Raw genomic sequence first — 14,715 nt, forward strand, 5'->3', positions numbered from 1 at the left:
ATTTCTAACTCTAGCCTTCACAATCTATTAGAGTGGGCGAAGAGAACCTTTATTGTGATTCATTGATCCGCAATTTTAAAGGAAATTCTGATGTGTTCTCAAGTAAAAAGTATTTAATTTAGTTTTATTTAAGGAAAAAAAAACAACTAATAAATACCGTTCTTTAAGTTAAGGAACCATAAATCTTTATTTAATATCTGCAGCGCATTCTGAAATATATTATACCATGGTTTTACTTTATAGCAATTTAAGAAGAAAGATAGAAGCTGGAAGAGAAAGCAATGAAAGGTATAAAGGAGGCACAAGAGGAGAAAAGAGAAAGGGAAAGAAGAATAACCTTGATGTAGAGAAACAGAAGAGAGAAAAAGAAAAACAAGCTCCGAGTCCCCATGTCAGAGATAAACTAATTTTTTCACAGTCTGATGTTTACTGAGCTGTGTGTTTAATCATTATCTTTGATATGTGTACTAGATGCTGAATCTCTAAATTAAACACTCACTGTCAGGATATTTTTCACAGAACTACAAATAACGGAGACCAGCGACACCTTCCAAGGTCATTGGCAAAGATTGGAAGAAACGAGGCCAGACCTAACATAGGTAGGAGAGGTTTCAGGTTTCCTACTTCTCCGAGAATCGTGTGCTCCAGATGCACCGTCTTTACAAAGCGAAGAGGCGCTTCCTTCCACTGCCTTCAAATCTTAATCTTCATGCTCGCCCTGTCAGCCTGAGACACGGGGTTACGGTGAGGCCGTCTGACTCGGGCTGTCTGTCTCTTACATGGTTTTACAGATTTCCCACCTACCAGTGCTTGGCCTTTGTCTTCCAAGACTGAAGTCCTGTTCGTTTCAGCCTCCAGTAATAGGAGCACCTTTCATTTATTTAGCGATGTCTGTGTGCCTTGTATTCTCCACAACGACCGTGAAATAACAATGATTATTGTCTTCATTCGACAGACTTGTAAACTCGGACACAGAGAGGTTAAGTAACTTGCCCGAGGTCACGCAGTAAGCGATAAAGCCAGGCTCAGCCCTCAGAACGCCTGACTCTAAAGTCCAGTCGCTTGATCCTCTTCTTCCTTCCCACTGAGCCCTCCCCCTTCCTTCCACATCCACACGGGGCTGTTACTCCCCTGCCCGCAGGGTCTGCCCTGCGCTGAGATCACCGTGGACGGCCTTCGAGCTCTTCCTCAAGAAGCTTCCCCTGACTGAATGAAGCTGCTCACGGTCCTCTTCTCCGCATGACCCTGGCCAGAGGCCCACACGTCCTGGGTCGAAGGCTCTCCTGACTCGGTTCCGTCCACACTTACCATACAAATAGTATGGTTCTGGGAGAAGCATTGTGGTGCTGAGCACCACGCCATCTCTGCACATGGAGGCCTGCATTCGTGGTTTTGGTTGTAGAATAAAACTTCTGGAAATCATGAATTCCTTCTGGCTTATGTAGCACGTGTGGAGATTCACTTAAAAAAAAAACACAAACCGGGTGGTTCAGAGAGAAAAATTACCAATAACTACAAGAGGAGAGGTGACTGCACCCCCAAAAGCTACTCCAAAGGGTGGTCGCTCACACAGATGTGCCTGAGAATAGTGGGCGGGGCGGGGGGAGGGGACATGGATTTTTTTCACATCGCCCAGGCCCTAGAACTTAAATGTACACTACGTTAGACTTTCAAGTGCAATGAACTCACCAAAAAAGTAAATGTATTTGTATTAGGGAATTTTAGGTTGTAAAGTTACCTTCTTGGAATATCTTTGAGCAGTGCGATCCGCATCCTTGACAGAACGGTGGACCCAGGTGTCTCCCAGCTGCCCAAGCAACCAAGGGGACCTGCTCACTCGGGCTTTCTTCTCTTTTCCAGATCCTGGCCATCGTGTCCATCCTGTTCATCGTGCTCTCCACCATCGCGCTGTCTCTCAACACCCTGCCGGAGCTGCAGGAAACGGACGAGTTCGGACAGGCCAACGACAACCCGCAGCTGGCGCACGTGGAGGCGGTGTGCATCGCCTGGTTCACCATGGAGTACCTTCTACGCTTCCTCTCCTCGCCGAATAAGTGGAAGTTCTTCAAAGGCCCGCTCAACGTCATCGACTTGCTGGCCATCCTGCCGTACTACGTCACCATCTTCCTCACCGAGTCCAACAAGAGCGTGCTGCAGTTCCAGAACGTGCGGCGCGTGGTCCAGATCTTCCGCATCATGCGCATCCTGAGGATCCTGAAGCTCGCCCGGCACTCGACGGGCCTGCAGTCCCTGGGCTTCACCCTCAGGCGGAGCTACAACGAACTGGGCTTGTTGATACTGTTTCTGGCCATGGGGATAATGATCTTCTCCAGCCTGGTGTTCTTTGCTGAGAAGGACGAAGACGCTACTAAGTTCACCAGTATCCCGGCGTCGTTCTGGTGGGCCACCATCACCATGACCACTGTGGGCTACGGGGACATCTACCCAAAAACGTTACTGGGGAAAATCGTGGGGGGCCTCTGCTGCATCGCGGGGGTCCTGGTGATCGCCCTTCCCATCCCAATCATTGTGAACAATTTCTCGGAGTTTTATAAGGAGCAGAAACGCCAGGAGAAGGCGATTAAAAGGAGGGAGGCTCTCGAGCGGGCCAAAAGGAACGGAAGCATCGTCTCTATGAACCTAAAAGACGCCTTCGCCCGAAGTATGGAGCTGATCGATGTGGCTGCGGAGAAGGCGGGAGAGTCGGCCAACGCCAAGAACTCGGCCGACGACAGTCACCTCTCCCCTAGCCGGTGGAAGTGGGCCAGGAAGGCCCTGTCCGAGACGAGCTCCAACAAGTCCTACGAGAATAAGTACCAGGAGGTGAGCCAAAAGGACTCGCACGAGCAGCTGAACAACACGTCTTCCTCCAGCCCACAGCACCTGAGCGCGCAGAAGCTGGAGATGCTGTACAACGAGATCACCAAGATGCAGCCGCCCGCGCAGCCCAGCCCGGACGGCCCGGCGCAGCCCGCCGGCCCCGCCGCCTTCGAGGAGGAGATCGAGATGGAGGAGGTGGTCTGCCCGCGCGAGCAGCTGGCCGTGGCGCAGGCCGAGGTCGTCGTGGACATGAAGAGCACCTCGAGCATCGACAGCTTCACCAGCTGTGCCACCGACTTCACCGAGACCGAGAGGTCGCCCCTGCCGCCGCCCTGCGCCTCTCACCTGCAGATGAAGTTCCCGCCCGAGCTCCCCGGCGCGGAGGAGCCCCAGAGGGCCAGGGGGCCCCCTTTTCTAACGCTCGCCAGAGAGAAAGGGCCTGCAGGCCGGGGCGCCGCCGCCCTGGAGTACGCGCCCGTCGACCTGACTCTGAACCCCGACTCCGGCGGCTCCCAGGGTGCGCCGTCCGACAGTGCCTCCGAGAGCCCCAGGAGCTCGCTGAGGGGCAGCAACCCGCTCAAGGCCAGGGCGCTCAAAGTGAACTTCAAGGAGAGCCGGGGCGGCGCGCCGCACACCCCGCCCAGCACCGCGCGGCCGCTGCCCGTCACCGCCGCCGAGCTCCCGCTCGCCGCCCCGCAGCTGCTCAGCACCATCCTCTCGGAAGAAAACCCCGCGCGGGGCGACAGAGCCTTGCCGGGCGCCGGGGTCCCCGCACATTGTCAGGGCCCTTCCAAGGGGCCCACCCTTCGGTTCCCCAAGCAGAGACCCTTTCCTTTCTCGTCGAGAGAGAGGCGGAGCTTCACCGAGATAGACACTGGCGACGACGGTGACTTCTTAGAGCTCCAAGGGACCACCAGGCAGGACAAGCAGGCAGACTCCAGCCCCAACTGCTTTGCAGAGAAGGCTAGTGATGGAAGAGACCCTTTAAGAGAAGAGGCCTGTGTGGACTCTTCCCCCGCCCCGGACACGAGTCACCATTGTAGGCAAGACATTTACCACGCTATGGCTGAAGTTAAAAAGGACAGTAGTCAAGAGGGGTACAAGATGGAAAACCACTTGTTTGCCCCAGAAATTCATTCTAACCCGGGAGACACAGGTTATTGTCCCACACGTGAAACCAGCATGTGACTAGTTACAAAAGCAATAAAAAAAAAAAAAAAAAAAACTTGTTTCTTAAAAACGCGGTTAATAATGCCTGTGAACTAAAAAATAAGAAGCCCCCCTCCCCCCCAAAAAATGCATAAAATGTTATTTTTGCATGGCATGAACAATTTAGTTTAAAGACTGTTTAAATAAAAAGTCAAGACTGCATTTTGTAACAAACAAAAATGACTGAAGAACAGAGAACAAATAAAGAGAGCTCTGTCGGGAACCAGTATTCTGCAGTGTCTGACATTTCTGATCCTTTCATTTCAAATCGTAGACAGATTTTCAACTTCCAACTTTTCTGTTACAATGAATTTTAGAATTTGTACATGAAAGGATGAAATGTCATTGCACGCATTCATAATTGCGAGGAGCAAGGTGCTCTGAGCTTCAAAATGCCTCACTTTGTACATAACGGGGCCTGGGATGCAAAAGTGTCATGAACTCGTGGAAGCGACTTTCTGAGACACAGCTACTCCCTTCCCAGCTGCTGCCTGGAGGAGCGGTACAGACTTCTTGTTGCAAAATTGCAACCTCTTCCTACACCATGTCACCTGTCTTGCTTTGCGTTGTAAAGCTCTTCTAAGTACATTTGTTTAAAGGAATACAGTATTTTTATTTATTTGTGATATAATTCATAGGGTGCGTTTTTCTTTTTGGCTTAGTTATGGCATTTGTGATTTTATTTATAAATCATGACATAGGCAAGATTTAATGACCAGATATCAAAACATTTGGAACTTAAGCTTGAAATTTTGCCAGGCAATTAGATATCATGCCATAGACTATTACAGATGTGCGTTTTTAGAAAACCTGAAAATACATAAAAAGTTATATTGTATAGTTAAACTTTTTTTTTAATGGCACTCCACATTTGGAAATCAGATTTGGTGGTGGTGTTTTGTTTTGTTTTGTTTTGTTTTGTTTTGTTTTGTTTTGTTTAATTACATGTTTGCCATCTAAAGATGACTGGGTTTTTGTTTTTTGTTTTTTGTTTTTTTTTTTACCAGTATCCAACATAACCTTTGCCATCTAAAAAAATCTAAGGATAGAATGTAGATATGCCAAAATGGAAATTCCAAAAAGTGACTTTTAACAAACTAAAAGCAGAGCTATTTTTGTGAGACTGCCACCCCCCTCATAAATAGAGTTGGGTTCGGAAATGAGTTACCATAAAAAGACCCTGAGCTAGTAATGGGTCACCCCATATTTACCAATGGGAGAAGAGGACACTGCCAATTTGGAAGGGCCACAGATGTCAGCAGCATCCTCTAGTAACTGCAGCAAATAGAAACACTGCCCCCCTCCCCCCCCCACCCTCCGCCAATGCTTCCAGTGTCCCCAAAGGGTGTTCTGGACTATGCTTGTAACCACTTCCAGAATTTTCTACTGAGAACAATGAAATCCAGAGGAGTTAAGGCACTAGCTGGGGGTTACCCTGTGGTGAAGTCTGTGCCAGAACCCACGTCATTCAAGTCCACTTTGCTTAAAAGAAGTCAAGGCTTCCGCTCCAGATGTGTGATCCTGGATGAGTCTCGAAAACCTCTCTTTGTCTCAGTTTTGCCCCAATAAAAATCAAGACAAAATTATTTCTCAGCTCCCTTAAGCCTTCAGATTAATATGATTTCTTGATCTCTCTCAGGAATGTCCAGATTTTGCCTCAGCATAATGCGTTTTGTACGTGCGTATATGTGTGTAGTTCAAGGAAATAGGAAAATTCTGGGCCAAATTTAAAACACAACTATTTGTTGGTTCGAAGAAAAGAAAATACTAAATTTTATTCTAATTTTAAAATTAAAAAAAAAAACTGGAAAAAGACAACCTAAATATTTAGAATCTAACTTAAGAAATAACATTCCTTTATTAACAGAATCTGGTCATTATATCTCAGATAAGAAAACAAGTCTTGATCTTAGTTGAAATCCAAGAAGCCCTACTGCTAAAAATAATTTTAAACATTTATTTTTCACTGTGCTTAGAATTTAATGGTTTTTGTGTTTGTTTCTAAACATAACCTTTAAGAGTTTATGGTCATTAATCATCGATATTTACATTACTCATACTTATTTCAGCATCTAAAACTAAATGTCGATCAGTTTTTGTAAGTCTAAAGTGTTTGAATTTCCTCTATAGAGTTTTTCAAGTCAAGCAGTTGTATCTGCTGCTTAGATGAAGAGCAAATAAGTTATGAAAATCATGTTCTTTACATCAGAGTCTCATGAAGCAATTATTTTTCTAATGTCTCTATATTGTAGAATCTCAATTTTTTTTTTTAATTTATCTGTCTGCACAAGTGGACTTGTCTTATTTCCTTGATAATTCAATAATCCCACCTTTCATGTGTCCACTAGTGAGACCTTCTAGTGAGACTTGTCTTATTTCCCTGATAATTCACTAATCCCACCTTTCATGTGACCACTAGAGGCCTTCTAGTGAGAATCCTGCTCCAGAATGCTTTCTATGAGAAATCTTGCCTAGATAAGGGATCCTAGACATTCCCCTCTGAAAGCATTCTTCCTAAAACTTCTTCTCATTTAATATTTTTTAAATGTTAAAGAATTTTCAAGAACATCCTATGGAGAGCTTAACCTTCAATTTGTAGCCCCTCTGAGCCAAAAGTCTTCAGCTAGGAAAAGATGCTCCACTAAAAAGCACTTTGGCTTTGGTGTTTGTAGGGAGGCAGCTTGGGAGCTGAGGGCTCCCAGAATGCACTTGTGCAGCGCTTCCTCACCTTGTCCGTGAACTGCAGAAGACAAGCGTGAATGCTGGGAATGGTCTGGGAATGTACCAAGCACAGAGGTCTTTTCCAGTCTTTTGTTTTACATTAAAAATTCATGTAAATGCTGCATTTTACTCCATAGCATATGTTTCAATATAAAAGAATGTTTTATATTACTTATCAGCTAGTAAAATGGATACTCTTATAACTTCAAATACCTCTCCCCCCCCCCCCTGAAAAATGTATCACCAGTTCGAGAAGCACTGCACATTGATTCGTTCCCCAGGAGAGCACACTCATCAGTGTCTACATCAGTGACAAGGGACAAATGTCAATGAGGACAAATGTCAATTTGAATGAACTCAAAATAATGATTAATTTGATTATTCTGGCTATTTTAACAACCAGTGTAAATTGCCTCAAGATTGTTTTAGCTCAAAGATTGAGATCCATCATAAAAGGACAGGAATGGGCGCATGGATAAGGGTCTTGGGCCAGATCACTAAGACAAGAGTGACATACTAAGTGAGTCCCTTGAGTCGACCTGATTAGTCCCTGAACATTTCCACTAGACATTTCTCCACTTTGACACAACCAACTGCTTTGAAGCAAGCATTTAGACCAAGCATTATCCTGATATGACTAAGTCTGATAACAAGAAGAATACGGCCTAAGTGTCTGTTCCCATTAATTTCTTGTCAAAACGGACTCACTCTCATGTAGACATAGGCTGAGGAAAGTCGACAATTCAATTATTTTCTCTCGGAATTTGAATAGGAAAAAAAAAAGGCCTTATGTATGTGAAGTACCTTATAGTTTCCGGTTGCACTTAATCCTCACAACAGCCTTCTGGAATGAAGGACCAGAGAGGTTACATATTTTGTTCAAGTTAGCGAAGGTCACTCACTGGCGAATAGTAGAACCTGGCCTTGACCACATCTTCTGGGATCAAGTCCAGCATTCCACTATACCACGGGGTGCTCAGTTAGGGGTCTGTTTCTATTAATATCTGAAATTATGTAAATAAAACCAGAGGTGCATTTATAGTCAAGCAGTTTGTTTAAAGCAGCAGCAGATCAGACCAAACGATAATGACCTAAGGTAAATATATCTCGAACACATGTTTGCCAGCTTAGAATTCTGGTCATAAAATACACACCCCTGGGTTAAGGAAAAGAATTTCTAGCTCATGATGTAACATGACATGCACATCAGGCAGAGGGCTTAAGAAAGCCAATAGATTTTCTGAAACAAAACAAGTAGACTTTTGAACTACTTCTAGACTAAATTCAAAATATCGTCTAATTGAATCCATTTTCATTTCACTGTTCATTCATTCAGCAAATACTAGGTGAGAACCCCTATATTCTGTAGAAGGCCCTGAGCTTGGCCCTGAGCTTGGTGCTAGGGTACAGCCCTAGCTTCATGGACCTTACTGCCTGGCCCATTTAAAACCAGCCAAAGGATCATTTGTGTTGCTGAAAAATGTCTCTTCTGAGTATGGAAAAATCACTCAATTATCAAACCAGAGAAGCATACGACAGGAACAAGTGAAATGCTTTCCCAACTAACTGTTTTCCTAAGAAAAAGACAGGCGGTATAAATGGAAGTCTGATCCATAATTATTTTTTAATTGGTTTAGATTTACACTTGAGGTAACAAATTGTTAGTCTGGTTGAGAGATTATGTGTTGTCTTTCCTTATTATCCGATAAAATGAAAAATAATTTTTCAATTAGATATGTTGCTTGTCAAATATTAGTGATAGTCTACAACTAACTAGTGTGAATTTAATGCCAGTGAAAATCTATAACTTTAGATTTTAATAGTGTGTTGATGGTTATGTGGTTAAAAACAAAGCATTTTAATGGTTTTTCTTACTTCCTGTTGAGTATAGGCAACATTTTAGCAATGCATCACTATTTTGTTTAATCCTCTGAATTTCTAAATGGAAGATATTTAAAATTCAGTATCCAAAAATTATTTAGATTAACTGAAGGGATTTATTCATTAGGTTCAGTGAATTTGAAAATATATCGAGTATTTTTTCCACTGCCACTGTCCTCACCCAAAAAGAACAGAAAGGAACAGAAAGGAAAGAGGGTGGGATAGGGAAGGAGGGAAGGAAAGAAGGAACGAAGAAGACGAAGAACGAACGATGAAGAAGAAGATGAGAAGAAGAGGAAGAGAAAGAGAAGAGAAAGAAACTTATAAATCTAGTTAAAAAATATGGAATATCAAGTCCATCCTATAGAAAGGAAAGGTCCCAACTCCAAAATGTTCGTGAACATTCTATATTATTGAAGTTAGTGCTTATTGTAATGTAATGCTATCTTTCAGTCATTTCAATAACCATTTCTTCTATTTGCCTTTTGAAAACAGCCTGACTTAAATGCATAAATCTTTGCTTGCCATTAATGCATAATCTCTTCCTTGTTAAATCTAAAAGGGTTTTAACCTATAAATATGCATATAAATAAAGGGAGATGGAGGGGAATCTCTTTAATAATAAGACAACCCAGAGCCAACAAAAAGATAGAAGTACTAAAAAAAGGAAGAAAGGCTAAAAAATATGTAAGTAAATTAAACACATTGTTAAGCAGAGAAATTTATATTAGGTATATGTATATACTTGTATAAAATTTAGACTAAACACTTATTATTGACATGAAATTTACAATTGAGACCATAATTTCAACTTTAATTTCTCTCCTGAAATTATTTTTTATCATCTAACAGATACTTCCAGAATTGCTGTGATAAAATATTTCATTCAACAAACATGTTTTTGTCTGCCAAGTGCCAGAAATTAATTTACGTACTTGTAATTCCCTCAATTTTTACAGTCTAGCAGGTTTCATATTTAAAGTGAAATTCAACCCTCCAGAGTGAGCTGGAAATAGTATGGCAATATGTTTAAGTTTGTTGTCTGATAATTTCTATAATCCACTATTTCTCACCCTCAGACGCAAGTGATTTCTTTCCATTCCTAATCTAGAATCTGAATGACCACCACATAAGCTTTCTAAATATCCATGCTTAAAATGAGAGTAGCTATTTGAAATCTACTGACAATTTTAATGTAACTGTTGCTCACTTCGGCCAAAGGAAATGTGATTCTAGCAAAGATGATGTTGAAAATCATCGTTTTTATATTCCTACAACCGTTTTGTTCTATTTGTTTAAACTCTGGTCCATACGCCCTGGCAGAAGCCATCACAGCCTGCTGCTCCGATGAAATCTCCATGCCAGCCTGAGCCATGCAGGCTGTCTCCCATCCACTGTGGGCAGTGCTGGCAATCGATATGGCTGAGTCGTGTTTCTTTTAGTTATTTTTGCTCTATTTCAAACTAAAAAGGATTTGAGGTGGCATACAAGACAATAAATATAGACTTTCAAAATCAAGACCCAGAGAAACAGGCAGAATAGTGGCGACAGACAAGAGGCAGAGACGCACAGATTCAGAAAGGACGTGGTCAGGCACCCCGCCATCCCGCTGTTTGTGACCTCTAGGGGTCGCTCTGAGAGAAGGTGGAATTCCCTACCAGCAGGACGTGGTAACGAGAACTTGAAAGTTCTCTACCATTTTCCACCTTCCGTTAGGCGCACATGAAGCCAAAATCGCAAGTGCATCCCAGACAAATTTTCAGTGGTCATTTCTCTGTTTTCTTTTTCTTATTCCAAAGTATCTGATAAAAGTATCGCTACCCTCTGTAAAGCAAGAATATTCCTGCTTGCCAATTCCCTCAAAACAATCACGAGTTTGGCTAAATATGTAACAGTGCCCTAGTATGTACTTTAGAAACTCGGTGTATGCTCTGGCCTTTCTAGCATTAATGGGAAGCTAGACAAGAACTCAAAATAGTGATATTTTTTAAGAATCATAGATCTGTGAAAATAAAGCTAATGGGCTGATGAACTCCAAAACCCGCAGTCTCCATTCTACCTGAAGATTACAAGTAGAACCTGAAATGCCCCTGATTTGTCCTTGGCCAAGATAGAGGGATAGATAGATAGATAGATAGATAGATAGATAGATAGATAGATAGATAGATAGATAAAGTTTCTAAACTCCCGAGAGACATCTGTGCATGCTAGCCAGAAATTCTACTACAGTCAGATTTCTGCCATGTTTAAACCAAGAAGCTTCTCACATTCTTATTTGCAGCATATGGGTTAGGCTATGATTTTAACCTGCAAATTATATTCACATCATAATGTTTAATTGAAATTAGGATTTTTGTAAAGAAAACAGATGCACAGAAAGTAATGTATACTGATATTACCTAAATTACTTATCCAACAAAATGCTATTGCCAGAATTAACAAATATGTATGTACTATGAAAATCTCACTAAAGAATTCGCAAGATCTTCCTATTAAGTTCAAAGCCAAAGAAAAGAAAAAGAGGAAAAAAGAAAAATCTGCAACTTATAAAATACTAGGTTTGTCATACAATAGCCAAGCTTCAAACTTATGCAATTTTAAAGAGGTATGATATTAAACCATTAAAAATTCAACAGCGAATGTATAAAAAAGGTTTATTAAGCAAATATAAGGTACCATTAGCACACCGAAGCATTCTTAATAACCTCACATTTAACTGCATTATGACTATGCCTGCTCTTCACACCTTGCTTTCGATCTGAAAGCTTTTCTCTTTCATACTGTCGCTTGTGTGTCTGCTTGCTTGGTTTTGTTTGAAAAAGTGAGGATAAGTGGGCAAATGTGTTTATAGAGCAAGATCACTGAACAACTTATTAACATTACCTACCGTGCCCTGGGGTACCATGGAAACCATTTGTGGAAGCGACCTGGCCTCCTCGCTCCCTTTCACCTTCTTTTCAAGTTGCGCCCTGCTGGTTTGGAAACAGATTCTTCTGATCTCAGATCCTGCTCTTTCATTCCTCTCCTGTCTGCAGGACCCCCCAGCAATCCTTCCCGAGGGTCTACCTGATGACAGGGCTTTGGGTGTCAAGTCAAGGGCAGGTGCAAGCGAACCATTAGCATGGTTCAAGAGTAACGAACATTTTGATCAGGGAAAACTGATATTACCCTGGTAGTTTGTATATGGTTCTTGGCCAAAATTGTAATAGCAGTTTAAACAAAACTTTAGTAAAAGGTGTGAGGGGTGGAGAGAAGGCCGTATTGGAAAATTGTACATTGTTGTACATCTCATTAGAAATCATTTATATTTGGATTAGGATTTTTTTTGTTTTGTTTTACACCTACAGCACCTGATCTTCCTAGGTGGTCTCCCATCCAAGTACTAACCAGGCCCGACCCTGCTTAGCTTCCGAGATAAGACGGGATTGGGAGTGTTCAGGGTGGTATGGCTGTAGACTGATTAGGATTTTTTTTTAAGTTTTTTCATGTAAAAATATCTTTAGGTGGTCATTTGAAATTAACATGTCTCATTTTACTATAAATGAATGTTTTTTAAAAGACTATTCTAAATTAAATGACATGATATGTAGTAAAGCACGTAGCACAATACCTGACCACTAGGAGGTTTTTTTTTTTTAAGTATTCCAAAAGAAATCATTCAGCTCACATTTGTGTGCTAATAACATAGTCTTCTAAAATTTTTCTGTGGCTTCCTAAACAGTCAAATTTCTAAATGCGTGTGTAAATATAAATGTAGGTTTTCACTCACTGTTACCTTAATAGAGAGCATTGTATTTGCTAAATTACAAATATATGTTTCTTCACCTCATGTGGCTTTAAAGAAAGATTAACATTATTTGGACAAATAATGTGCTATGAAAACTTAGGTAATGCAGGTTTTTTGGGGTTTTTTTTTTTTTTACCTAATAGCCTTACATTTTTAATGTTTAATAGACAAATGTCAGATTCTTTTAGAGAAAAATCAACTTCTTACAATTAGTAAGACTTTAGATGTGTTATGTATTTGAAGAGTCTTTTTCACCATCTTTATTACCAGAAAATTAAACATACTTAGTCCTTATGTGAATATTCAACATACTGTTCCATCTTTATGCTTTAAATATTTGTAAACTTATATATATCATAAAACAATTCATAACCAAATTTGGTTCCAGACTTCCCGTAATTGGCTATTTGCCAGAATAAACTATAAAATGAGGATAAATGCTTTCAGTGTTAAAAAAATATTGTATTAAATTTTGTTTTTACAATCTAAAGTGTAGACTGTCACCAGGCTTCAGCAGAGACTTTTTGTTTTACTTGTTTTTAATGTTAAAATCTTTTGTTAACTAAGAAAGATAACAGGCTCATTTGCTATTTCAATTTGTTTAAAATGTCAGGTCACAAAAATTTAGATAGAACCCTTTTTTCCTACTCGCGTGTCAGAGCTGGGTGACGACCAAGGACTGTATATAGTACAGCACACTGTAGACTCCTGGCACTGATTAAATGCAGCCACTCTGGCCAAATCAGGGGGTATCATAGTGGAATCAGGGGGATACAACTAACTCATATTAAAGACAGACTGACTTTGGGAAGATCTTCCATTGAATCTGCAAATGTCCAAGGTATGCTAAAATTTCACCTCCAGAGTATCCAATATCTATTAGTGGTAAACTGAAAATAAGAATTTCATTTTAACAAAGATTGCGGGGTGGGCGGTGGCATTTGAGGTTTTTGTTTTGTTTTTACATTGTAGTTTTATGAAAACTTGGGGTTTCAATCAACTTATGCTTTAAAAAATAATGTGTTCTAAAGCATAATTGCATGACAGTTTAGATCTTATTACTATTTAGTTACGGCCTGCTAAATACTGTATTCCTACCTGTTTTCTCAAAAACTAAAGTCCCTAGCTTAGTAAATAGTAATCAGATAAAGCATTATGCTGACCAACCAGCTCACTAAATGTATTTATTACTCGTCTCTACATAGCTTATGTAAAAATTCAACGTGACTGTCCATGTCTGCTGCATTTAAAAGCTGCCAGCGTGACTGTTTCATCTTATTATGTCAACAGACTATGTTACAGTGTCATTTACATAGACCACGGTACTAAAGTGGCTGTAAGCTGCTTACTCCACAAAAAAAGCTGCTTACTCTAGCCCAAAAAAGGTCTGAGGCAGACGCCTTTAGTTAAAATGGCTCACTGTTTGAATCATTTCAATCTGTGCATTCTTCGCTATAAGTACTGAAGCAGTATTTTTTAACTGTCTTTTCAGGCTTGTAAGAAAAAGCTCTGCGTCATATCTACATAGTCTAAATATGTCACGTAATTCAGTTTAAAAAGTGTTGCCTACTAACGAACTAAAGAGAAATAGCTATTGGTTTTCCCAGACCACTGCTGAAAGCATTTCCCATTGCCGATGTAGACCTGCCTTAAATGGTTTCTTTCACCACTGTCCTATAAAATACAAGGAGGATATCGTGGTGACTGCTTACCTGCCTGTCATTAGCTCTTTTCACTGGTCCAAGGATATACATCTCTCAGAAGCAACCCATCTAGTGACGTCCAGTTGTCAAGAGTATGTGTTAGTTTCGTTTGAGTCTCCGAAAACTGAACGTGGGTATCTACAAAATTAACTTATATAGACTTTCAAAGGCCTGCAGGTGGGGAGTGAGGAAGGAGGAAGAGGGGGCGAGGAGATGAAGGGAGAGGAAAGAGAAAGGAGAAAGGAAAAGCTCATAGAGAAAGGCCAATCTCCAAATGAGTTCGGTGGGGGAAACTCAAGTTTATAAGGTATATATTTTTTAAAGTCGACTGGCTTTTGAGAAGGCCGGACGTGCTTGTACGTGTGAGCGTGAGACACGAGTGGGTTTAGGGTCAGGAGGGGGAGCCTGAATTGTCTACTGCTTTTTTGGTTAACTAGAGTCATATATTATTAAAAATAAGTATGCCTAACTCCTAAAACTCATTAATTCAATGTTTAATGTTAGAATTACAACAATAATCTTATTGTTAAACTCAGGACAACTCTGTGAAGATTCACAAAGTAATTTTATGAAAACTTATGGTGAAGCTATAAA

At 41.1% G+C, this 14,715-nt stretch overlaps 1 protein-coding gene and 1 pseudogene across 1 annotated transcript in view; one reads left to right on the plus strand and one right to left on the minus strand.

Moving 5' to 3' along the window:
* Positions 1–4,008, plus strand: part of KCNB2 (potassium voltage-gated channel subfamily B member 2) — a 33,785-nt gene extending 29,777 nt beyond the window's left edge. Inside the window, exon 2 of the mRNA XM_023534595.1 lies at positions 1,808–4,008. Coding sequence (XP_023390363.1) covers positions 1,808–4,008 — 2,201 coding nt within the window. The remainder of the gene's footprint in view (positions 1–1,807) is intronic.
* Positions 4,009–11,969: 7,961 nt separating this feature from the next.
* LOC111744129 lies at positions 11,970–12,088 on the minus strand (annotated as a pseudogene).
* Positions 12,089–14,715: the final 2,627 nt, after the last annotated feature.

The sequence above is a fragment of the Pteropus vampyrus genome, unplaced genomic scaffold, assembly GCF_000151845.1.
Source record: "Pteropus vampyrus isolate Shadow unplaced genomic scaffold, Pvam_2.0 Scaffold127, whole genome shotgun sequence".
Taxonomy (NCBI): Eukaryota; Metazoa; Chordata; class Mammalia; order Chiroptera; family Pteropodidae; genus Pteropus; species Pteropus vampyrus.